Genomic DNA, 26,855 nt, shown 5'->3' with positions numbered 1-26,855 from the left:
TTAACCGGCTTTCTCAGTGCTGGCACTCCCTCACGGTCTATGTCTCTGGACCAAAGCTTGCTATCTACACAAACTTCTTTGTTTAACTATTTTGCAGTGTAAATTGCAAGTCAGACGCCCATTTTAAAGCTGAGCACATTACTTAAGTAAAGTTAGTTTCAAAGACATTTGAGGCTGACTGTGGAGGGATTTGCCCGGTCTGATCATCCAATTGGGGGCTGGTGACATCAGGCTGCATTTTTCCAAAAGTGTGATTCTTGGTGGACACACTGCGGCATGCCACAGCCAAAACAGACTAGCCCCACTCAAGTTTACTTTGTTCTCCACCAATTCTTGTGGGAAATATGTGATCTGTGGCTGGTAAATGTTCCAGGTGTTCACCAGCTAGTTGATTTATTTGTCTTTAGTTTCGTCTACCATTTGGAGCTGGGCAGATTGTGTGAGGTGGGGTATTTATTTTCGGCCAATACAGCTTCCTGCTGCAGCAGTTGCATACAGTAAATTCAAAACATTGAGTTGAAATGTGAGAGGAAAGTCAGGTTAGAATTATTTGTTTTCACACAACATATGAGACATTTGATTTGAGATTTGAGAATTTTTATTTCGAACATGTGAAAGCCAACAAAAAACAATACATAAAAAAATAAGATAAAAGAAAGGATAAGAAATATACAATGAAAAAAAAAGAAAACGAAAACAGGTCACACCTGTACACGCAGCAACTTAATTGGTAATTTCTCGTAATCAGTGCAAATTAAATCATACATGTTCAAAAGGGAGTAGGAAGAAGTGTTCACTTATATATTCCTACCCCTTCTCCTCTGCTTACTATATTATTATTAGTACTATTACTATTAGTATATAAATGTCTATATACACACCATTTCTCATTTCTGGTGTTTGTAATTTGTAGTAGCCATTGTGGATAACTGCTTTTTTTTCAAGTTGTATGTAGTGTAGATCCTCTATTTTTCCATTACCTTAATGTGCTCTTCTTTCATGACCAGTACTTTTGCCTCCTCAGGTGTGCCATTAAGTTTTATGAAAACTTTGCAGTTTGCGGTCCATGTACATTTCTTTTTTGTTAGCTGTTCGTTTAGGTAGACGTCTGATCCTCTTAGCTTTTTTCTTTGTCCTAGCAGTGCGTTTTTTCCTGTTAGCGAACCGTAATATTAGCCTTGATGGTGTTTTGGTCCGCTGTAAGTCCTTTACTCTGGAAAAAGACCATCATCTGTCATTCCACTGAGTTGGAATCGGACTCGTTGTTTTCTGTGTCGCTTCTCTCACTCACTGCCCTGGCGTAAGTTCGGGGTCTTATCTCCAACCCGGAGACTATGATGTCGTTCATCCTCAAGTATTGTTCCAAGTCGGCCACTCAGTTCTCCAAGACGTTCTTCGGGGCCTTCACCTCCTCCACCAAGTTAAGAATTGATTTCTGTTGTTGACTGATGGCAGAAACTTCTTGAGTGACCTTTTTATATCGTCAACCTTCTCAGCTATTAGGTTCCTTTTTGATCCATTTAGAGCTACAACATATGGCGTGAAAATCATATTGCTATTATCTTGATAGATATTACAGTTGTGATAGCTTCTGTGACTTTGATATTGTACTTGGTCATATTGCAATGTTTGCTAATATTGAGATTAATTGTGATTCATTGTTAATCAGAAAATACTATTGTTATGAAAACAGAAAGTGTCAAAGCGGAGGAGCGTATTGTGGTCCTGCTCCTTTTCATCAATTTCAGATATGGAATTGATATTATTTACGGCAAGAAAGCCAAAACAGGATTAAGAAAAACAATCTGAAAAGTGATGAGATGTTCATATCATGTTCAGGAGTCGTGTTAGTAGTGAAAAAAAAACAATGAGCTAAGAGATAGCAGTCAATACTAAATCTAAGTAGAAGCCTGCTGCATGTACAAAGTCTGAAGGCATTTCTATATTCATATCTCTTTTCCTTCTTACTGTAACTTCACTCATTGCTATGGTTACTTCACTTTGTTTTTGATGCATACATAATTTTTGCTTACCCCCTGGGCCCCCTCCCCCTCCTGCCCCTGTTGCGTGGGAAATCAAATTTGATTGGCCAGGCTCAGCCTCTTTGTTCTTGTTAACCCTTTATAGCATCGGACGTGCTGTAATGCTGTCTGGTAATTACATAGATCTCAGTGGTGTTATTGTTGTTTTAAAGGGAGGAGGACATTTACTGTCCGACTCTGTAAAATGCTGCTCTTTGTTGACGAGCATGACATAGCTTTTCACTCCTAAGCACGATGTCCTGATGTGAAAATGTAGAGGAATTTGTCATGGTTACATTGATGCAGGCAGATTTGCTGCTCTTTGTTTTATGTGCAGATATTTTTGATAAATCTATGTGTTTATGTGCATGTCGAGCATGAAACGCTCCCATTATTTAGCTGTGTCCAAAGAAGATGGATGGTTCCTTGGGTTGTGGTGGAGCATAATGGCAGGGTGCATAATGACAGAGTCTATTCAATGATCCCATTCAGATGTTTCTCTGTTTCGGTGTGTGTATGTGTGTGTGTGTGTGTGTGTGTGTGTGGACTTGAATAGTTGAATAGTCTGGTAGCCCATATGCATCTGTCCACTGTGCCACTCTTAAAAGGGACAGCGTCACATAATGCTATACAGTAGCTGTGATGAATGTATTCAAAATACCACACAGAAGAGCACAAAAGGTATCAGAGTAAATCATGTAATCACACGTGATAATACAAATAGATCATAAAAGCTATTATCAGGTTTTCATGCCAAAGGGTACAAGGTGTAATTTAATTACTTTCAGTGACCTCTCAGAAGTTTCACCTGAACATTCATCTGAACATTATTTTCTTGAGTATTAAATTCCTTTTCCTGGCCCAAAATCCAAGAACAGTTTCACTGAAACTTGGCAGCCAGATAAAGTCTTTGGACTATTGTAGTCTAACCCACTTAAGAAATTTGCCATCTCACCTTACTGAGAGTACTGCCATGTCGGTACTTTTATTACCACACAACACAGGGAAGACTCCACAGTGAGAAGAGTTTAAGTAAATCTTTTTAAATAGTTTTTTCACTTATGATAATAACCACATTGCAGAGAAAAAAGGAGATGTCTTCTCCTCTAAATAAAGATTAAATGAGGGACTTCCTAGTCATATCGCTTTGAAGTGAATATCTGATGTGCAGACAGAGCTGAATGAACTAAATATACCCTCAGTACCGATGTAGAGGAATTCAGTTCACCTTCAGTAATTCTTCAGAACTGAAAAGTACTGCTCACTGTCTTCTGTGTAACATTCATGCATCCATGAAACAGGACCACTCCAAGCACCATTGCCATACCTTTCCAGGATTAAAATGATGGCATCACAGTGTACAGCAGCCTGTCATTTCAGCCTGACATTTCGCCGTGGCTCAACTCGGCTGCTGACCCGGAACGTCTTTGGCTTCTTCACAAAACCATGAAAGATTAGATGGGATTGTTGCTTTGTACTGACAGAGAATGGAGACAGCACCTTTCTCTCTGACTTGCTATTTCTTCACACAGCTATTTCATCTGCAGCCATCTTGCCTACCAACCAGAATAGAGAGCAAACAGTTTGATCCTCTGTGGGAAACACACACATACACTGATCTCAAAATCCTTTTGACTATGACTTTTGTTTTAATTTAGTCATTTTATCGTGTAGGTGCGTCTAAACTCTTTTTACATGGATATCCACAAGAACAGTTAATCACTGTTTTGCTAGTAGCCTGTGTAAACACTAAAAGTGTTGGGTCTGAACACACAGTGTACCAGCTAGTCTGCCTGACCCTGTAGCTAATCTCTTAAACCAATTTCCAGTTTCCCCTGTGTGGTGTTAACATTGCCTGTAGTCTTCAACCGGAACCATTAAGCTAATCTTATTAAAGTCACTTTCCACTGACAGGACTTCAGACACAGTAAAAGTTACCTTGGCAGGATTGTTTTTCACTCATTATCTATTCATATTGCAGCTTTAATGAGAAAGAGCAAGCCAGATGGTACGAAATAGTCCAGTGTTGTTTACATCCAAAGATATCATTAACTTAAGATGATATTAAATAAATAACATCAGGAAATCTTCAGATCAGTTGTTGGCAAACTATTCATGATCATTTTCCATCAGCTTAAAGAATTATAATGATAATTGACTAATCATTTCACTGTTATTCGCTCTGGTGGTCGGTGTGTCAAAGAAAGGAATGTATGTTCAGCGCTGTCATGTGTCATTCCGATCATATTGTTCTTGACACATCATTGTCCCTTAAAGTCATTCTGTTTATGATATGATATGTAGGATTGATAACTGTATTTCAGCAGCAGTAGATAAAGCCTTGCAAAAGTTGGTTTGTGCGTATATATGTGCCGTCTCAGAGTTGAGACTGGAGAGGTTAAAAATCAAATAACAAAGCATGGTGTTCTTTGTAGGTTAAGATGACAGCTAATACCTTTCCAGTCCTCTGTTTAGAAAGGTCATTTGTCAAGGGTGGCATCTCAGTTATTACCCTGCTCCCGAGTAAACCTTCAACAGCGTGCTAACATTCACCACAGCTGGCCTTTCTCTACTCTTTAGTGAACAAAAGCAATGATGCAGCAGTGCTCACTATGCACTTAAAGGCCTTATCACCATTTGCATGTTATTATCCAAGTGAATCTGTATTTTTACAGTGTGCTTTAAAGTTACTTTTTGGCTTCTCTCTTATGTTCATTTTTAGTCCTTAAAATTGATTTTTTTCTATTTGTTTTTTCTTTACTTCCTTTCTTTCCACATAAATATTTAAAAATCTAAATTTCATTTCCAATTTGCTTTTAATCAGACTACTGTATCTGGGATTATGTCTGACTAAGCACTTATAATAGAGGGATTACTCAAAATCTTAGTCGGGTCTCATAATACTTTCATTCCTAGTCCAGGTCATTTGAATCTTTACTCTAGGAACTGAAAGACATTACAAAGGATGAATTATCTTACACCAGCCAAATTGGATTAACCTTGGACTGGCATGATGGCTAGTAGACACTGAGGCTGTCCAGTAACCTTGGCAACAGAGATATCCATCCACCTAAAAACAGCTGTACTGACAAACGAGGGTGAATCATTTCCACATTTTAGTTAATAGTAAAATCACCATAAACAAATGAAGAAGGCTCTCAGTGTCTGCCAGCTGTTAAACTGCATTTAACAGTGTTAAATCCAACATTCTTAATCATTTTTTGTGAGGGTGGCTTTTTATGCTTTTAATTTGTAGCTGTGATGGATGTATTCTCATTTAAAGCAACAGTTGATGGTGAGGGGAACAGTTGCTGTGCCCTGTGCGCATCGGTATGTGTGTGAGTGTCATTTAGGGTGTAATACGCGAACGGGGATGAGATCATAGGGCTGTTTAAGAGTCAGCTGCTTTGTGTGTGTGTGTGTGTGTGTGTGTGTGTGTGTGTGTGTGGATGGATGTCACTTCTTTCCAGTTCACATGGTGCTGACTCACCCTGTTCTGTTCTGTACTGTTGCTGAGGCCGCTGCACAAATATTAGGCTATACAAAAAAGGAAATACAGAGGTTGTAGAGTATTTAAACATTCATTTTCATAATACAGCAGTCGTGTAAGGTTTTCTGAAGTTCAAGAGGTATGAGAAAATAACCCCTGGTCATGTCAGGTCTATCTCTTTGGCTTGGACACTACCAATTGTAACAGAAAGTTTGGATCCAGAGTTGTATTACACTAGGATACCTGTGTTTTTGGAGTTTGACCCAATAATTAAGTCAATAATAACTTGGCCTCTTTATTTTTTAAATGTGACTCTCATGCCCCCAACAACATAATTAAATTGCTGGAGTACAACTTAAATTATCTTTTTTAAATTCTACTTAATGTTCAACATTCGTTCCTAAACTTAAAGGTTGGTTTTGACATTAAACTACAATGAGGAAAAACATTGTTTGTAAGGACATTATCATCTTACTCTATTTTCTCTACATGACTCTTTGCAACCATGTAGTCTACATGTGGAATTTTTGTGCGCTTTGGTGCCTACTCTGCCTGCTCTTATAACTTATTTCCGCTTTGTGTCTGTTCTTATTTTCCAGATGTATCACTCTGACCACGGTGTTGACTTCCCCGACCTCTCCTTCCAAATCCCTGGCAGCCCTGCAGAGATAGGCCCAGCAAACACAATTTGAAAACAACTTTCAACACAACAGACATCTACCTTGCCCCTTCACCCACACAGGGCTTCCCTCTGCTTCAGTCCCACCCTCCTTCCTCCTCTTGTACCATGGACAGCCCTCCTAAGCTGTCAGGTGAAACCCTGATTGTGCATCATATCCCCCTTGTGCACTGCCAGGTGTCAGGTGGGCGGCAGGGTGGCTGTGGAGCCTCGCTGAAGAGGAGCAATCCATTTAGCCCGCCAGAAAACCTGGGCTTGAGTCGTACCACTTCTCTTCCCGAGAGAGACGTCCTTCAGCGAGAGGCTCTTCTCTACAACAGTCTGATCCAGACTTCTGGGGGTTCCTGGTCCTCCCACAACGGAGGAAGAGAGAGGAAAGGTGGCGGAAGAGGAGGCAGCACTGCAAGCGATGATTCATCATTCACCTCGAGCAATTCAGAGGACCAGCTGATTACAGCTCACACATTACCCAGAGCCAAACCAAGGAGCAGGAATCCGTTGCGTCATAATCCATTCCTGTTGAACACCGAAGATGACGAAGATGAAGAAGAGGAGGAAGAGGATGCTGACAATCTCAGTGGTTACCTAGAAGACTCCTCTTTTCACCTCCATAGTGACACGAGTGCTCTCGATGACGGGATAGCTTCTTTCCACTTACATGACCTTAGCTTTGCTTCAGAGCCCTTCCTTCTGCACAGTTCAGTGGGTGGAAGCAGTCGGGAGTCCCTGAGGGTTGTGGCCTCGGATCTTTCCAGCCACCTGGAGGACCTGGATATTCTAGGACTGGACACCCAGCGGCGCCACGGTAGCAGTGGTTCCAACATGTCCATGGATTGTGGAGAGCATGACTGGGGTGATGATGAGGATGAAGATCATCCTATGAGGTGTGGACGAAGCAGCAAGACAGGATCGTACTCCTCCAGCTCCTCCATGCAGCACTGCTCGTGCTGTGCACTCTCTCAGAACTACCCTCAGCACTTCCCAGAAGCCTTCCCGGAGCCTTTCTCAGAGTGCCAGCAGGGCTACGGCAGCGACTCTTCTTGCAACAGCTCGGATGGCGTTCTTGTAAACTTCAGCGCAATTTACAACAAGATGAACAATGGCGTCCCAGAGAAGCCACCAATCTCTGGGCACACCAACCTCAACAGCTCCGCTGACCACTCCTGTACCTCGTCTGTTTCTGATCCACCGGGAAACCAGCGAGACTCAACCAGAGGCGCTTTCTATCTGGACCTTCACACCTCCCCAACTGAACCTCCCTTACTACAGCAACAACCCTCCTGCCTTGGCAGCACCTTCCCTCTCATCCGCGAACCACACCTTTCCACCTCATCCACCTGCTCCTGCGCAGTAGAGCACCAGGGGGCTCTTGACCTTGACGCCAACTGCAACTCCTACCACCCTCCACATTCTGGATCATCGGGAGACCTCGCGTCCTGTCTGCAGAGTCAGGCACGCCTGGTTGTCGCCACACAGAACTACTACAAACTGGTCACCTGTGACCTTTCATCCCAGTCATCCCCGAGTCCTGCAGGCTCCTCGGTCAACAGCTGCTCCGATGAGCACAGCAAAGGCAGCCCCACCCCGACACAACCCAGTGAGTACTTCCTGTTCAGGCAGCGAGCTGATGAAGAGGGCATGAAAGAAGAAGACGAAGATGCAGAGCCATCCAGGGTGAGTGAAGACTCCTGCCTTACTGGTTTTAACAAATCGCAAGGAGGATTCCTGAAATGGTTTATACGATAGACAGGTTTACATGTCATCATTATACTACTCCACTCAATCAACCCTTGCACACAAGCAGTTTTCATATTCTTGGAATAATTGTCTCATTGATATCTAAATTAAAAATGAGCATTTACTTGTTTTTTGGTATTAAACTTCTTTTGTTTAGGCTCTCTGGTTGTTAGCTCTCTTGTAATGTTAATGGTCAGGTACTCAATGTTAACAAGAGAAACATAATCTGTGTTATACATCATGAAAAATATTCTTGAAAATACTGATTTTCCAAGGACTTTTTTTTTCCTTCATTAACTGTAGCATTGCATTTACATTAATCAATTTTAAGCAGTGTATGTAGACTTACACCAAGAAGTACTCACAGTGCAAATAGCAAGCAGAGACACAAGTCCTTTGGTCAAACATGACATCAAACCTGTCAAGGAAACGACTAATGCAAAAACGACATGTGCATGAATAGCAGCTAAATGGTATAAAATAAATAAAAGAACTGTGACCATGACAGTAACAGTGGACTTCAAATAGCTAAGACACTGGTATTAGTCTGGCACTGACTCATTTTAGATCACAGCCACTGTCTGGAGTTATCTGATATCATGTCTGAGGATTATTTTAGCAGTTATGCAGAGCTGTAGTCAGTAACAGTGCTACTATAGCAACAAATGGCTTGAAGGTACATTCATTTTTGGTCTGTTTCCTGTGGATTTGCTGTCCTAAATATTTTTAAGAACCTCTTCACCATGGTTGGTATCTGATAAGTAAATTGAACCGGTGTGATTTTTCTTTCCTCATTTATTTTTATTTAGCGAGATGATGATGGTGATGATGAAGAAGACGAGGACGCCAAGAAGAAGAAGAATGAGCAGGCAGCTGTCGGGGATGAAGCTGCTCCTGCTGTGATTGAAGGCCAGGTGTACGTCAACGTCTCCCCTCCCGTGGGTGGACGGGGTGTCATCGGAGGTGGGGCAACCTCAGGAAGCCGTCCACGCTCTCGCAGCTACGACCGCAACCTGGACAAGTCTCCATCTCCTCGTCTCGGATCTCTGGAGCGTATGTTGAGCTGCCCCGTCCGGCTCAGCGAGGGCGCCGCCCCGGCCCCGCCTCCGCCTCCACGAGTCACCTCCTTTGCAGAGATCGCGAGAAGCAAGCGGAGAAACGGAGGCACAGGAGGGTCCCCATCACTGAAAGCAGCTGCAGACCCTTTCTCCTCCACTTACTCCACCCACTCCCAGTCCTCTGTGGATTTCTCCCCGATCCCGGAGCAGCGCGTGGAGGTTGACAACCTGTCACCTGTACCCTTCACCAGATGTTACAGTCAAGGCAGCATTGAGCGACACCTGGAAGGGCTGAGGGAGACAAGGGCCAAGGCTGAAGGTACGTCACCTTTAACTATATCTATCTTATTTATTTATCGGTTTAAATGATTAATAAATACTACTGTAAAAAATCTTGAGGAACATGGATGGTGACTGTCCACCTTTTACTTAAGCCATTTAAATCTTTTCTGTTAATATTTATCTAAAAATCTGTCTAACTTCTTTTACAGTCAAAGCTGTAAGAAACCATCCATATTTGCAGTTTTGCCTTATCTGCTTCTGTTTTAGTAACTAATTAGTAATTACATAATTTTTTTTAATTGACTTGCCCCCATATTTAAAACATAACCTGCCTTGTGGCTGCACTGCTGATTGTTCATGGAGAAATTGGTGTCTCCTCACCGCTCTGAATGCTGAAATTGTTTTTATATGATACTATGTATTAAGAAACGATACCACAGCAAAAATGAAAAATAAAAATGCTACACAAAATAAGATAGATAAATAATAAGTAATAAGATTTACAGTGCCCTGTGATGAACTGGCGACTTGGGATACACTCCAGCCCCACCGTGACCCTAGTGAGGATAAGCGGTTACAGATAATGTATGTGTGTATGTAAAATATACAGTACTTGTATATTAAAACACTGTGCTAGTACAGAAAAAGTCACTGAATACACATTGAGGACCCATTGCAGCGTTTCTCACAGAATGACAGGTGTAACCTGGGTGGGTGTATTTTGAATACATTACCATATTCCGCACCTTATTTTAGTGTTTACTCGCACACTACTTTAATCTGCTCACCTTGCGTGTCCTCTTTCCCTGTCCATCTTCAGCATAATACCAGATGATGTCTCTCAGTCAGTAGACTGCATGGGAGGTGGAGATTGTCCACATAGTTATTTGTTCATGAATGGCATCTTACTGATTGTCTGGTCCTTTTTTTAAGGGGCGGTCGGTAGCGTAGTGGGTTAAGGCAGTTGGCCCCGGTTCGAATCCTGCATCGGACGGCCAATTACTGCGTGTCACTCCCCCCCTCTCTGCCCCCTGCTTCCTGTCTATCTTCAGCTGTACTGTTAAAGGCATAAAAGGCCAAAAAAAAATCTTTAAAAAAAAAAGTAATTGAGTATGCTGTTTTTGTTTTCTGTATGGTTATACACATACAGTATGTATGTTTGTTTGATTCTACATGTTTAACTTTGTGTGTGGGGGTGGGGAAATACCCTTGTGCCAGCATGTATAAATGTGCCGCAAACAAAGTGACGAGAAGTGTGTATCCTCAGCTCATGAAGGGTTGAAAGTGGGCCAAACCTGTTCTGAATAACAATGAGGTGGGAGAGGAGATAAAGGTGCAGAACCCCCCCACATCAGCATGCTGAGCTACGTGTTGGTCTGCTGCATTTGTGTGTGTGTGTGTGTGTGTGTGTGTGTGTGTGTGTTATTCTGATTCAGAGAGCCCGTAGGCCCAACTTGTCCCAAAAACAAGGGAAGGTCAGGGAAAGTTACAGAAGCTCCTTGATGCTGACAGAAAAAAAAAATTGTGTCACCTCTCTTTCTCTACAAAACATTTACTTGCTGTCATTGCACTTGTGTCATTGAAAGGTGCTGCGACTCACAGTGTTGATGTTTTATTCAAATGGTGAATAGAAATGATGACCTTCTAGACGCTATTTGCTTGGTTAACAAACCAGTGAGTGACAAGCATCCATTTGAAGCATTTGATTGTTTCCCAAAATTGAGCAATCTGTGAAAACTGACTCAGCAGCATGGCGGCCAGTAGTACAGTAGCTGTCAGTGTCATCAGAGAATGTATCGAGTCGTTTTATTACTCCAAATTTAACTACTGAAATATTCATTTATGTTAAAATTCTGCACACGTAGCACCAGTGGATAAAACATCCAGTGAAAGTTAGTGGCAGAAATGTATTATTATTCCTGCCACATCCTGTTGTGCTGTTCTGTAACTGAGCTGATTCTGGCCTCTCTGCAGAGGGAGACATATGAAAAACTCCATTTTCTAAATGGATTTGAACAATATGATACATTTATTTAGACTGAATTTGAATTCGAGACAAACTAGCTAAAACGACAGATCAGTCAGTGCTTCATTTTGTGATGAGTATGTGGGTTATTATAGGCAAACATTATAGTTTGTCTGTTTTAATGATGGTCTCAAGCCATGAATTCTACTCTGCAACACATTGGTAATAAAATACTATTGTCTATAGTTATATGTATACATCAAATATCTTACCAACATAAGTAGGGAATGTAAGGAGGAATATTATAGACCTTGTGGATATAACCATTTGCAAATTTTTGCAGAGTGCATGAGGCAGTGGGAATATCTGAACAGGCTGTAATGTGTGAATATGGCCCAGAGGCATGTGCAGTATGTGAGGAAGACAGTGTTGGTTTAAACAGGGCATACAAAGAAGCAGGGTCATGGTGACTAAGACATTATATTTTTAAATCAAATTCAATTAGATGAAAGGCGTCTTGTTTCGTTCTGACCCTTCATCAAGGCTTCAGACACTGAAGAAGGACATCTAACTCAATCATGATATTTCATTAAACAGTGAAATATTCTCTCTGAGTGCAGAATTATTTATCAGAAAAGATGTTTTACAGGAATAGACACCACCACCACCACCTTATGAAACTCAGTCACAGCCACATGCTGTGTGTGTCTGGTAAAATGAACACACACACACACGCAAGCAGCGAGTGCTTGGAATTCCTCTGGAATAAGACCAGAGACAGTTAAGAGTGTGTGTACCAGGAGAGGAATGTCCCAGGAAGCTCCAGCTGTCCACCTTCACAGTGTTATATAAGCTGGAGCTTCCAAATCAATTTATGTACATTTGAAAAACAAAGATTCATCATATATATAAATTCTCATGAACAAACGGCACCCCTGTGGCTTCAACTAATCATTTACGCAAAACAACTAAAATGTGTGATTCTCTGCCATATAAATGGTATGTACTATATGTTGGTAGGCATGCAGGACTGCATTCCTAGGTTGCCTCCACCCAGACCTCTTTTGAAAAAACAGTAAAATAGATGTGTAAACCTTTTTACGTCCACAAGTCAATATTGAAGGTTGAAGAGAGCCATCGTTTACATATACAGTACAATATATTTAATAAGCAAAAACTGCCAAAGAATCACTTCTTTCAGCTTGTCAAATATAATATTTATAATATGTACAGTGTAGAATTGTTGCTTTTTATACTGTTCTATGATAGAAAACCTTGATTATTGTACTTGTATGTCTGGGTTTCTGAGAAAACAAGACATTTAAAGACATTTTAGAGAGAAAATGGATTAATCCATGAATTACATAAACGATCTGCATTGATATTATACTGAAAATAATTGTTAGTTGGGATCTTATTTGTCATATCAGCTCTCTAGATTTCTAAACACAGAAAAAAACACAATAACATGAATAATAAGGTAAAACAGATATCTAACAGTTATTATTACTGCTGCTGAATGTACAGGTTGTTCTCTTTTCAGAGTCCATCAGTTCACATGCTAAAACAAAAGAGAGCTTGCAGTTTCAGTGAGAAAAGAAATGACAATAACATGGAAGCCAATGGAAAGATGATCAAGAGATTTGTGGAAACAGGTCATCACTAAGAACAAATTGTGTCTTATACGTGCCTTTTTAAAAACATCCGACTGTGGTGATTTCAGATTATAATGAGAGATGTGCAGAATCTCAGTGAATGTATTATTCATCAGACTTCACTTGAGTCAGCTGCGTTTGTTTCACCGCAGCATACAGGCCTCTTTAAAAGCCTCTGGGACGTAGATCTCTTGCTAATGATGCTAACGTGAAGCGTGGAGCTGCAAAGGAAAAGCCTCGGCCCTCTAATGGATTCTTCTGTGAAGGAAGAGAGGAGCTAGAGAGAAGAGGAAGAGAAGAGGCAGCGAGGAAGCAGATAGAAAAGAGAAAGAGGAGAGGTGGGCGAGGAGAGAAAAAGAGATGGAGACGAAGAGGGAAAAAAAGGCAATTAGAGGGATGACGGAGCAGTTATAAGAGAGACTGAGAGGGAGTGTTTCTATCCTCCATCCCCAGTGGGAGCTCAGGCTTGTTGGGTGTGTAGCGGGCCTCCCTCCTCTCTCGTATTTCTACAGCAGCTCAATGTCACCCTCTGTGGCTGAAAGACGTCACTGCTGCAGGCTCAGGTGGCAACGGTGGGCCGGCCTTGGGGTGACAAACAGCTTGCACAACACCGTCGACGTCACACACGTTCTGTCTGTCATACACAGCACTGGATCTAGGAACACACACACAGACACAGGCACACAGAAAAACACACTAGATAGATACTGACTCTGGCAGAGAAGTGCAGAAAAAGGCTTCTCCTCGCTGTCTCTCCTGACGCAGTGCCTTCAGGTTTAGTGTACTTGTATGTCTTTGTGTGTTTCTCTGAATGTGTGTTGTGTCTGTATGGGTATGGGTGTGTGTGTGTGTGTGTGTGTGTGTGTGTGTGTGTGCACATGGGCCTGTCAGAGCAATGTCTAACAGTGACATGGTTAACTGTGATAAGGTCGGCTGATCTTTGTGACTCGTGACTGGGCAGTTTTCTGTATTTTTGCTTTCTATTTTAACCTTCATGTTTATACTCTTCAGTGCTGAAAGGATTAGTGGATTAATCGATTAGTTCATCTACAGAACTAGAACTAGTTATGAATATTTAATTGTTTTTTAACTGCTTCCAGCTTCTGAAACATGAGCATTTGCTCTTTGAACTGTATCTCTTTTGGTTTTGGACTGTTGGCTGAAAATACATGTAGTTGAGTAGAAGATGTGGATTTTGGAAAATTATGATGGATATATTTGACTATTTCCTAACATTATATTCACTAAACAACTGATTCTCATCAAAAAGCTAATTACTGACTAATTGCACCTCTAAATTGTTGCCAGAACTGAACTAATAGATTATGTTACAATCCTCTTCTGATATAAATAAATCCTTCCTTCATGAAGGTTTTTTTGTTAGGAAAGGTGTTGATTCAGGGTGGCACAGTGGTGCAGTTCTTTCCCCTTTACGCTTAGTGTGACTCCTCCATCTTTTTTCTTCTCCTTCTTGTGCTCATCCAGGTGGTCTCTCAAGTTCCTCAGACAGCCGCACGACCGTTGTCCGCTACAGGAAGGACCAACGGCCCACCACCCTCCCCATCCAGCCCTTCACCTTCCACCACCAGTTCGCCTCCAAGCCCCCGCAGCCCAAGCCTCTGCTGCCCCTGCTAACAGGCTACGCCTCTGGGATGCAGCCTCGCTCCAGCTCAGGCTCTGGTTCTGATTCTGGAGGCCCAGTCGGGGAAGACGTTGAAGATGCATCTGAAAATGTGCACAGGTACCAGGGGACTCTGGCTGCAGCAGGCCCTCCTCCTGGCTCAGTTCGACCTTCGCCTCTTGGGAGTTACTCCCCTGTTCGGCTCCAGGGGGCACCCAGCTCTGGAACCTGCTCCACTTGCACCCCAAGTCCTCAGCCACCACACAGCCTCTCCTGCCCACTTTCAGCAGGCCTAGGCCTTCTGCACACCCCACCGACGGGTAAGCATGGAGGAGGTTCAGTGCCAGTGACGACTACTCCTCCACCTCCATCCCTGGGGGTGAAGAGAGGGATTGTGCCACCAATGCTGCCAGCGCTGCAGGGACACTGTTTCCATCGTGGAGGTCTGGCCAGTTTACCAGCACTCCAAAGTGACACACTGAGCCCACTGGGCTGTCTGGACTCTGGAAGTGTGGACGGAAGCAAAGGATCTGGAGCCAGGACACATAATGGTAAGATTCAGAACAATTTTAGTTCTCTAGAAATCTCCAGATCATAAGCTTGTACATTCAAGCCAAAGGTTCACATCATGCTGATTAAGCCCATCACCACCAGGTGTTTTATGTGAACACTAGGCTAAAACAACTGGCAGTATGGTGGAGGCATAGGTCATGAGCACGCATCAACAGTGTTTGTGTAATTACTCTCACTGCCAGAAGGGGGAGACAAAAGTGTGCAGCTTTGATTAAACACCCAGCTTCATCAACATCAAACTTTGTGTGCTGAAAATGTGACCTCACAAGTTAAAATCTACTTTTGCTGCTGGGTTCTTCATGAGATATTTTATACTGCGTCCACCGATTAGTCTTCAAACTCGATGACCATGGTCATCTTTCTTGTTTTGTTCTTCCTCTGCACTTTTGTGTTTGCTTTCTTCGGTCAATCAGTCAACAAATTTACATTAAAAGGAGCTACAATTTAAATGAGTTGTTTGCAGCTACTAGTCTGACATTAATAAACTCTCACAGCAACATGGACGGTTAATGAGAAATGCCAGCTTTGAAACCACATGTGCACATGTCAGTGCTGCAACAGGTTTCTTCCATGTTTGATTCTGAATTGATCATCAGCTGTGAACAAAGGATGAAACACTTCACCGCGTTAGTGTTCGGGGTTTCACTCCTGTGAAAGTTATTAAGATCTGTGTAATTAAGAGCTAAGCTCTTGTACATTCTTACTGTTGCCTTTTTCTCTTTCTTCCACTGTCCTCCCTTCACCTTTTCCACTTGCCCCTTTCCTTCTGTCTTTCTCCCATATATTTATTTTATCCATCTACTCAATAATCCATTCATCAACCTTAACCCGACCACCAACCCCTTGATCATAACACCTCCCCGCCCCAACAGCACACCACCTCTCTCCCCAGGCTCTCAAATGGAGGGAGTACCGTCGTCGAAACCCTCTGGGAATGGAGAGAGTCTCAGGGGGGCACACTGGCAGCCTGGAACCCAGAAGGGGTAGCGGCCCACGACCTGCTAGACGGAACGTGTTCGATTTTCCCTCAGCCCTCTCTGGCCACACACTGGGACGGCTCAATGGTGCTCATAATTTTACTGACAGTGTAGGAACCAATGCAGGATTATGAATATATCTGGAAAAATAGCCTTGGATACTTAAATTAGTAATGCATTTTTTAGGAGTTGAGGACCAAAGAATGCATTATGAGACTGTAAAGTCAGTGAAAAAAGATTGCAGCAGGAAAACAAATATGTTAGAGGTTCATAAAGGTGTTCAGTTGAAGCTTCTCATGCTTTTAGTGGCGTTGTGTGATTATATGCATGTCTTATCTGTGTGTGTGTGTGTGTGTGTGTCTCAGTGGGTCAATCAGCTAAGCTGCAGCACAGCTACAGCGACTTCCTGCCAGACTACTTCTCCCTGACCGAGAAGCCTCCGGAGGAGTTCTGCCTCTCCCCCGACGCTTCAACTTCCTCCTCCTCCTGCTCTTCTTCACACATCTCTGTGGACCTGACACAGAAGAGAGGTGAGCGTGTCAGTGACAGTGGGAAGTCTCTAAATATTGAATTGCTAAATGACTTGATTTCTCCTGTTGAATGCTCACTGCATTCATTCACTGCTGTCTGTGAGTGCTGATGCAGCATTTGTCAAACTCTTCCAGGAAATCTTTAGGAACTATGGAATTTAATAGAGATTGAACAGAAAAATCTCATCACATCACCTTATTTGGTGTTTCTGAGGCTTTCAGCCACATCTCATGGCCTTCCTCATGTCAATGTCAATTTCAGTCACACAATTACAGGTTCTAAAGAGACATTGTTCCATTTCAGCTACATATACTGAGTTATAATTAAAGTGACCACAGAACACTTGGCAGATTTTGCAGCCTTTCTGGCGTTTCCAGTCCTTCTTTCCACCTCTGAAAGTGTCATACCTTTCCATTCAAGCATCACACAGTCATGCAACAATAAATTATAAACATACAACAATAACTTGGAGTTGCAGACTTGACTGTCTGTCCTGTCTCCAACTCACTGCCTCTGTTTGACTCCTAGCTTCCTTTAATTTGTTTGTACTAAGAGTCTTCAAAAGAATAACACAACGTTTGCATGTTCATTTGTGTTAATAAATAAACATAATGGAAAGCTGTCAATAGAGGTATACACTTGCGAGCCACAAAATAATGCTACAGAGTCAAACAGCATTCTCAGATTACTGTTCAGAGAATCACATTTCCTGAGGATGCAGTGTTGTTGTCAAGGAGAGTCGGTTCTGTTAAAAGGTGGTTAAATCAAGTGCCTCTCAGAGCAGAAAGGTGCTTGACAGTAAGGAGAGTAATTCAAGGCCTCTTGAGGCAGCAGGGTTTCGTGTAATGAGCAGTGATCATCCTCCAACTGGATCATCCAGGTTTAATTCTCTGTGTGGACCAACATCTGCTGAACACTGCTGAGCAGGCTGACTGCACACAAATGCCTAGAAAAGAGTCCCAGCTGTTTATTGCACAACTAGTTGCTGTCTTAGTAAATCAAAACAATGGAATCATGTAGAGTGCAAGGACAAAGACTGTGAAGGACACAGCTATGCCCCTCAACTCCCTGCAAAGGAGATTTAAAAAGACACATTCATTGCAAAGACACCATAACTTGTAGACAAAGAGGATCATTGACGCTCCTTCTTTATTCTTTCCTTGCTTACCTCTGTCAGGTTTGGTGAAAGCCGTGAACACAGCAGTGGATCTGATTGTGGCACACTTTGGCACCAGTCGAGACCCAGACGTGAAGGTAGGAGTTTTTGGTGGATCATATTGACGACTACTAATGACGGCTTGACTGCTTACTACCACTGCAGCGTAGTGTACAAGAGAGATTACACTTGGTGAATCACATTTGTGTCATGCTAATGTGGCACCAACTGTTTTCTCACATTCACCATTTATGCAACAGCAAAGATAAGTTGGTGTATAAAAATCTTGGTTGGTGCTTTTTCCCAGATGTGTCTTTTCAAGTTTAATGTCACTTAAATCATGTTTAGGGTTCACATGTGCGAGAGTTTGTTTGGTATTATCGGTCTTGTCTGTTATTATATTAATTATACAGCACATAAGCCATGGGACAACTACCACAAACATTTTCCTAAAATGAATTGGTCCCCTGTGACTTTCGCTTTCTTTGGAAACTCAATTTCTGGCACGAAATAGAGCTGATAGTAAACTAGGCTGCAGATCTGTCTGGAGAACACAAGGGCAGGCAAACACAGCCTTCGATCTTTCCTGGTTTAAAGGTTTAAGCAAACAGATATTTATCTACACAAACAAAAGAGGTTTTTGACCTTTGATCTGACATGTCACCTCCCTGTTTCCTGTCTTGTTTCACTTTCATTTCCTTTCTCCCCTCATGTTTCTCCCGCAACCTTGCCAGGCTAAGCTGGGAAACAGTTGGGTGAGTCCCAACGTGGGTCACCTCATCCTGAAGTACCTGTGTCCTGCCCTCCGTGAGGTGCTACAGGATGGTCTGAAGGCCTATGTGTTGGACTTGATCATAGGACAGCGTCGCTGTCAACCCTGGAGCGTGGTGGAGGCCTCGACACAGCTGGGTCAGAACAGTGGTGTATATTTTTACTATTTTTGTTTGGGCCAAAACTGTTCAAAAGAAGTTTCTGGTAAAATGATATGTTATTGTGAAAGAAACCATATGAGGTAATAGGTGGGTACTCATGGGTAATTATGCGTTTGTGTCCATCAGGTCCGTCAACACATGTTCTCCACAGCCTGTTCTCAAAGGTGAGCCAGTACTCTGAGCTCACCAGTCACAGCATGAGACTCAACGCCTTTATCTTTGGCCTGCTCAAGTGAGTATTTCTTTATCTTGGTTTTTACTCTCATTGTCATAGATATTATTTCATATATTTGTGTCAGGACCCCTTTCAGAAGCTATAATCCATTTTTATAATACCAATATATCAAATGACAGATGGCATACACACATAATGCCTAAAAATGGTTTAAAAAGTGTATTTGCTTCTTATTTCAGCCTGAAATCTTTGGAATTCTGGTTCAGTCACCTCTACACACATGAAGGTAAGACTCCAAATTGTAGCTGGTCACTCGTGCATCATTTATTCATCTTCACATACCCAGAATTTGATGTCCATATGTGCATTTCTTCTTCTGAATCTCATCCTTCCTTTCCTCAGATATTATAGCAGCACATTACAACCCCTGGGGTTTCCTTCCCCTGTCACAGGGGGCGTGCCAGCCACTCTTTGAGGAGCTCCTCCTCCTACTGCAGCCACTGTCGCTCCTCCCCTTTGACCTGGATCTGCTCTTTGAACCACACCTACTCCAAAAGGGCAAGGAGCACCTCCGTCGTAAGGAGCAGCTGTGCTCCGCAGGCCAGAGTGTGGACCAGTCGACTCGTTCCACCTTCCAGCTAATGAGAGGATGGAGCACCACTGTAAGCGAAATGGTCAGAGACTCAAGTTCAGAGGTAAAGAAAGACAGGGCGGTGCTGAGACGAGAGGGAACATGGCCAAGGATGGAAGGTGTCGGGTCAAGAAGAGAGGGAACGGGATTGAATCCAAGATTGAAGAAAGAGGGGGCAACAACGGAGAGCATGACTGCCAGGCCTGCTAGCAGACAGACAATGATGGAAGTAGGGTTCGCCAATCTCTGGAAAGAGAGGGGGATGAGTGGGCAGAGAGTGAAAGGTGTAGGACAAGAGAGCCAAGGAGAAGGTGAGGATGGACACGAGAAGGACATGAGGAAAGAAAAAGAGAGGGATATGGCAGAGGAGGGGCGTCAGCGGCAAGAGAGACAGGCAGGTTGGTGGTACCAACTCATGCAGTCCTCCCAGGTTTACATTGACCAATCTACAGCGGGGGCAAAGTTTGTTAAGACTGAAAAGAGGAAGAAGTCATCAGAGAGGCGACGTGGCCAGCTACCGCCAACCAGGGAGGGAGTGGTGGAGGGGGCCGAGTCAAGCCAAGAAGGGGAGGGGTACAGGAGCAGGAAAAGCAGCAGCAGCTCTAGCAGGGAGTCAGCTGGATCCAGGGGAAGGCCATCATGGATGGGCAGCCCACCAGAGTCCATTGTCAGCCAGGAGAAAGAGATCAAACCTCCTAAGGTAGCAGGTACAGGAGCCCAGGTAGCAGCCCAAGTGGAAAGCCCCTCTCAGGGACAAAGTCTGCGCTGGAGCAGGCTCTTTGGATCTAGTGTTGGTTCTCCTTCAAGGGGGGAGGGAGCTGAACAAAGGACAAAAGCTCCAACGACAAGGTAAGTTAAAAGGATAAATACATTTTGTCAATAAATCTGATTAAAATACTACTAATACCACACATGCTGTTGTGGGGCATGAAAAGTTACTAGAGGGTATTAATCTGCAGTAGAAAAAAGTCCCCAACACTATTTCCTACTACAGTGTCCAGCTATTTAATTTTGAGCTGTCAGAAGGAGCTAATGGGTTTGGGACTGAGTGCATAGGGAAGTTAGAAAGTATGAGAGAGCATGTTGTCGGTTTGGCTCTTTATGAATCAGCCTTATTGTTTAAAATGTCAACCTTTTTGCTCAACTTTACTTCAGCTACTACTTCAACTACTTCTGTCAGTGAATTTCATTTTTCCACATTGCGTCTTTCTTTCTCAGGCCACCATCAGGTTGGCTTTCTCTGGATAGGTCTGTTCTTGACCTTGTAGCTCAGACTATTGGAGCAGGGAGTGGGAAGAAGGCAGAGCCTCCAGTCACTCCCACTCACACCCAAACTACACCTCCACCGAGGTCAACCCAACCAACTGAAATCAAACAAGTGTCTCCATGGTAAGCAAATACTATACTCTTCAGTTCAGTGGGATTATACTTATATCGTTATGCTTGAATTTCTATACTTAAACTAAAACTTGACTGTCCATTTGCTTTTTCATTCAACTCTGCTCACCCTCTCTCCATGCCCTCTGTCACTCCTCAGTGAAGTACGAGCATTGTGCCACCACATAGCCACCGAGCCCGGCCAGCTGAGCTTCAACAAGGGTGATACCCTAAGAGTCCTGAGCAAGGCCGATCCAGACTGGCTGCTGTGCTCGCTGGGCTCCACACAGGGCTTGGTTCCCATCATCTATGTGACCCTCAAAAACATGGATGAAAGCCAGGATGCCACTGGACTCGGACAGTGCTGAGCCAAAACTTCTCTAAGCGGAGTTCATGCGAGATGAAGGCAAACTGCTTTGAAGACACACAAGACTGCCACATAACTACTGAAAACAAAAAACTGTTGAGATAACATTGGGGACAATTCCCAAAAAAACAAAACAAACAAATAAAAAAAAACATGGTAGAAAATATGATCATAAAGACGATGTACACACACATGCGAGGGAAGCATGCAGGCTTGAACACAAACTCACATCCACTTCAAGGGTACATCCAGACAAGTATGCATGCATACATCCAAAAACCAAAAGACCAGACAAGAAACAAACCCAAAGACACTCCAACGGGCTTCTCTCTCTGCGTGAAGCTGTGCTACTAGCTTAACTATGTGACTGTCCAGTCTATATATCATCCATCTCTACTTCCAAGAAAACAAAGAGGCTATTCACAGATGGGAGACTTCACAATATAATATATACTATACCTAGCTGCACTTGGCTGTACTGTCTATATGTTCACCTAGCTGTGCCACACTTTGAACACAGCGGTTAATTATTTCCCCCCCAGTCGAACGCCGGAGTAGGTTTGATGTCCTGTTGCTTACTTGGTGGCGATTGATTTTTTTTTATTCATGTATAAACCGGTGAATCCTTGCTTTTTTTTTTTGGTGAGATGTAAGGTGGTTGATGTAAAAGCAAAAAGCTGTCCACTCCAGTTGCAGAGGGTGTGATTCAGCTTGTTGTCATTAGAAGTGTAGAAAACCACACAGGAGTGTGTTTAGACGGCTGTTCAACCCAAGTGAAAAGCAAAGGGGATATTTCATAGCCTTTTCCCCCCCTCTCCCTTCCCTCACAAGACCTGCCACAGCTGGGATGAACTGACTTTGTTTAACTGCATGTAATCTTTGCCAAAATGTTGTCTTTTCCTCCTACAACCCTGTATCACACGTGTTCCTGCAGTATCCTGCCTCCCTCACCTATCCCAACCACCCCCAAAACCTCCCATCAAAAAGACACCTCACGGCTTCTGAGGAGGACACACCCAAGCGCTGTACATGTGCATTTTGATCTACTGGTACATAATGTAAATGCATATATGACTTACACATGTGGTGAGTTCTATTTATTTATTGACCAGTCCAATTAGCTGAGGGAAGCATCTAAAATGGACGGTTTCAGAAAATAAGGAAGGATGTCCAATGAAAGCAAAGCCGAGCTGTGGAGATGTGTGGAGGCCTTTTTGAATGTGTTGGGGATCCAGCCTGGAAACTCTTAGCTAACAAAATGATTGCTAATTAGTTGGATGTGTTGCCTTTAGAGAGAGGTAACCGATCTTAGTTATGCCTTATAGTGCTCGAGGTAAAAAGGGAGAATTGCCCTGTTAGACACTTAAAGGCTGGCATTATATTTTGTATATGCTATAACGTGTCTAACCTGATGTCTCCCACAGATTTATGTCTACAGAGATTCTTGTTGACTTCTGCGACAAGTATTGCGCAGATATAGAGATGATATAGAGGTGATATTTTTTGATGCTTAAAGGAAAAACCCCAACACATTTTGTCATGGTTGCTATGTACATGCTACCTGTCACGCCCAGGTGTCAAACGTGGCCTTAGGATCAAAATGAGTTGACAAATAACTAAAATTATTGCCATAGCCCAAATATTACACGTTATAAAATCAGTGTACATTTATTAAATAAATGAATGATTGTGTAGTTTTTGAAAAACTTACATAGGATGTAATTTTTTTCGTTGCATTATTGTACAGTCTGTACAGTCCTTTTGATTTCAGCGTAAACAATTTTCATTGAATTGTAAATATATTTAAATCCTTCAATTGTTAAGTTTTGCCATAGAGTTATACGTATGAATGTTATTGCTGGTTTATTAATTATGTTTAATACAGGAAGCAGGTATAAGCTTTAGTTTCAGTGCTAACAACCATGATGACAGTTGGCCGTGGTAGTGCGAGGTATAATAAAGGAGTTATTATATTATTAAGGGTCATTTTCAGTCCTCCAGGCAGTTTGCTGTTCATTGGCATCCTGTTCACATGTGGCAGACAGAAACAAACACATAGTAGTGATGAAAGCAGAGAGACGTGGAGGCTCAGGGCTAAGAGGCAAAGACAGATTCCGTTTTAATTTGCCGTTTGATTAAAGTCGTGCTGCTTTAAAATGCTACACATGTAGGAGTGACATAAAAGAGAGAGAGAAAGAAGCTGTGTGCCTTCTTTCTTTCTTTCTTTGTCTCTGTTCTGTTTTTATCTGCTTTCTCTCTCCCTGGCTGCCTCCTCCTGCCTGTAAATACCTTCCGCATCAGCGACACTGCTCTTCTCTCTGTGTCCACGCTATATGATGTATAAGTATGACATTATCAAACTACTATGGATGTTAAATAACAAAGTGCTCATGTGATCACAAACCTAAATGGCTCCCGTGTTTTTTGTTCATGAATGCAGTGTACCGTTGAAGTGTGCATGAAACACTGTAGAATGGTGAATGAAAAAGGTTTGTAGTTTGCTTCATTAAGGTTTCTGGATCTGTTGAACCTCCGTAGAAAGGTTACAGATACATTTAGAATGTTTAAAGTTTGGCCAAAATATGGCTAAATATCCCTTTGTTGGTCAGACTACTCAAAACTGACCTGACAAAAGCATCTCTAACGTTTTAAGTGTCTATTCCTATTAAAGTTTACTGACTGGCTCCTCTGCAATGTACATTACATACAGACCAATCGAAGAGCAAGAGGCTCAATGTGACGAGATGTTAAACTATGACTCTTTGTAACACTGTTAGCACATAGATGGAAAGTGAAGAACAAAAGTTTTTGTTCTAAGAATGCACTGAGATTCATTTTATGGATGTTTTGATACTTTTTCCCTCAGTTTAGCACAGCGACTTTACTCTACATGGACTTTGAGTGTTTGATCCTCAAAAGATCAGGTAAATATAAGTAATATTTAGTATTTCCCACAATCTGCCATGAAAGATAATATATCAAATGGAGGACACTTTCTCCAACCAGCAGCCTTTTTCACAGATTATCTGAACCCTTACTGAAAGACACAAGTACATCAATGAAAGAAACATGTATTAGAAGTCAGACTATACTATGTTTCCTGGTTAAGGAGAAGAATACACTTGTGCCACTAGATGGTGCTGATGTTTTAAAAGATGAGACAAATCAGCTGTCAGATCACTGAATTGCATAATTCAGGCTCTTAGTGCAGACCTGATATGCAACTTAATATAGATCCTGGATCCAACAACTTTTGGGTGAAACATGATCCTAACTGTAAGCCAGACCTTACTGCCTTACATCAGTGTTCTCCTTACTAATGCTTATGTGGCTGAATAGGAACAAATCCCTGCAGCCCGGACATCTTAAAAATGGCTGAAACAAGAAGAGTGGAGGCTGTTATAGCAGCAGATTGATGTCTATGGATTTTTAAAGACACATTCAGCTATGAAACATGGTTGTAATAAAGTTTAACCTGAGAAAGTAAGTAAATCTACTGTAAATCTATTTCAGTGGCAATTTATATAAATTCAAATGCAACTCAAACTGTTTTAAAGTATTAATTGCATTCATTATTCAGTCAATATCAATATACTAAGCTTCATTTTAGATGTACAAAATATTTGTAGTCCAATATAGAACATACATTATATAGACATTATATAACATCATGTAAGAGTTGGTGTTTTGTGCAATGTGGCACCCCTAGTTTCAGACATGACATGACATTTACACGTGTACAACTGTATGTTTATTTTAGTATTTTAATATTGAAACGTGACCAGACTTGCCTTAGCTTACTCACTGGTTTTTCAAGCGTATGTCAGCACAAGGTAGATTCCCCTGAACAGGGAAGACTATATACTATGGAAATCAATTGTGGTTGCATTCCCCTCATTACAGCATGGATTAGGCAACATGGGAAAGTTTTGTTCTCTACCAAAGAACTGTTTAGAGCACATCTGATAGATGAAGGTGCATGTGTGCATCATACTGACATCAGAAAAGGACATCCAGAAGAGTATTGGAACAGTGAGGCCAATTCCTTTATTGTTTGCTGTAGACTGAAAACATTTGGGTTTGACATCAAAAGATGAATATGAGACAAAAGATCAACATTTTAGCTTTTATTTCCAGGTATTTACATCTTGATCTGATACACAGTGTAGAAGATAGCACCTTTTGTTTGCACCCACCCATTTTTCATGCGAGCAAAAGTATTAGAACAGATAGACTTAAAGTAGATTAAAGTGAATAAAACCTAATATTTAGTTGAAAATCCTTTGCTTGCAGTAACTGCATCAAGTCTGTGAATCATCTTTTCCATTCTTCTTTCGTGATGTCTTTCTAGACTTTGACCACAGCCTCTTTGAGTTGTTGTTTGTTTTGTTTCAGTCTCCTCTTAAGCAGGTAAAATGCATGCTCTGTAGGATTTAAGTCTGGAGATTGACTTGGCCAATCTAAAACCTTCCACTTCTTCCCGCTGTTGAACTCCTTTGTGTGTTTTGGGTCATTATCTTGCTGCGTGATGAAGGATCTCCCAATCAGTTTGGTTGCATCTTTCTTTAAATTAGCAGACAAACTGTTTCTGTAGACCTCTGAGTTCATTTTGCTGCTGCCATCATGTGTTACATCATCAGTGTAGATTAATGGGCTCGTCCCAGAAGAAGCCATGCAAGCCCAAGCCATGGCATTACCTCCACTGTGTTTCACAGATGAGCTTATATGCTTGGGATCATGAACAACAAAACCCAAATCTGAAACTGACTGTAGACATTCTGTGGTAGTTCTTGTAACAAGAAGCTCCTGGGCAACAAAACACACCTGTCAGTCACATGTTCCAATACTTTTGCTTACATGAAATATGGGTGGGTTCAAATAAAAAGCTGAAATGTTGATCTTTTGATGTCAAACCCAAATGTTTTTCAGTCTACAGCAAAAATAAAGGAATTGGCCTCACTGTTCCAATACTTCTGGAGGGGACTCTATAGACACACATTTATCTTGTTGTATTCAAATTGAACCCCTTCACCTTATTCATATTTCTTTCCTGGTCATTTACAGTAATTATTTTCTCAAAATTCCTGGCACTAAATACGATCCTTATTTATCCAGGAAGTTTATAAGGATTAAGAGGATTGAAAGGTGGCTCTTCTTCTCAGATTATCGTTTACCTGGATAAATGGGTATGTTGTGGTGGTAGTAACCCCAAGGTCACGAAACTCAATCTGCTCATCATCAGAAAGTTGATTTCATGATTTCCACTCTGATTACGATCATGTATTATTGTTGTCCTTCTGAATATTAGGATTACAAAGAGATGCCCAATTAACTTGTCATGTACTTAAGCCTGTAAAGGTTTTAAGTTACTATGAAAGGAGAGTTGTGCAAGCTCACTCACAAGCTCCTGGTACTGTATGCCTCTAACAACAAGATAGAAATCTGTTAGTTTAAAGGGAAAGAGTACATTTAGGAGAATCTATAGGCAGAAATTGAATATAATATTCATAGGCCTGTTTTCATATTTCATTGTATAATCTGAACCTGAAAATACGACATCAGTGAGTTTAGGTTTGGTTTGGTATTTTCGATCGAAAATTGCCCCTTTAAACTCAAAACCCAAATTC

At 42.0% G+C, this 26,855-nt stretch overlaps 1 protein-coding gene across 2 annotated transcripts in view; it reads left to right on the top strand.

The window, feature by feature from the left end:
• rusc2 (RUN and SH3 domain containing 2) overlaps window positions 1–23,631 on the top strand; it is a 37,136-nt gene extending 13,505 nt beyond the window's left edge. Inside the window, exons 2-13 of one of the 2 annotated variants that reach the window (XM_010742855.3) lie at window positions 6,111–7,864; window positions 8,737–9,304; window positions 14,374–15,060; window positions 15,955–16,146; window positions 16,425–16,589; window positions 17,768–17,844; window positions 18,481–18,655; window positions 18,805–18,910; window positions 19,093–19,139; window positions 19,256–20,333; window positions 20,703–20,873; window positions 21,022–23,631. In XM_010742855.3, coding sequence (XP_010741157.3) covers window positions 6,299–7,864; window positions 8,737–9,304; window positions 14,374–15,060; window positions 15,955–16,146; window positions 16,425–16,589; window positions 17,768–17,844; window positions 18,481–18,655; window positions 18,805–18,910; window positions 19,093–19,139; window positions 19,256–20,333; window positions 20,703–20,873; window positions 21,022–21,229 — 5,040 coding nt within the window. In that variant the 5' untranslated portion in view covers window positions 6,111–6,298 and the 3' untranslated portion in view covers window positions 21,230–23,631. The remainder of the gene's footprint in view (window positions 1–6,110; window positions 7,865–8,736; window positions 9,305–14,373; window positions 15,061–15,954; window positions 16,147–16,424; window positions 16,590–17,767; window positions 17,845–18,480; window positions 18,656–18,804; window positions 18,911–19,092; window positions 19,140–19,255; window positions 20,334–20,702; window positions 20,874–21,021) is intronic. The other variant, XM_019261133.2, reaches the window with a different exon arrangement.
• The last annotated feature ends 3,224 nt before the right edge of the window (window positions 23,632–26,855 follow it).

Source organism: Larimichthys crocea, chromosome III (genome assembly GCF_000972845.2).
Source record: "Larimichthys crocea isolate SSNF chromosome III, L_crocea_2.0, whole genome shotgun sequence".
Taxonomy (NCBI): Eukaryota; Metazoa; Chordata; class Actinopteri; family Sciaenidae; genus Larimichthys; species Larimichthys crocea.
The sequence above is the reverse complement of the archived record's forward strand: the minus strand, read 5'-3'. Positions and strand labels throughout refer to the sequence as shown.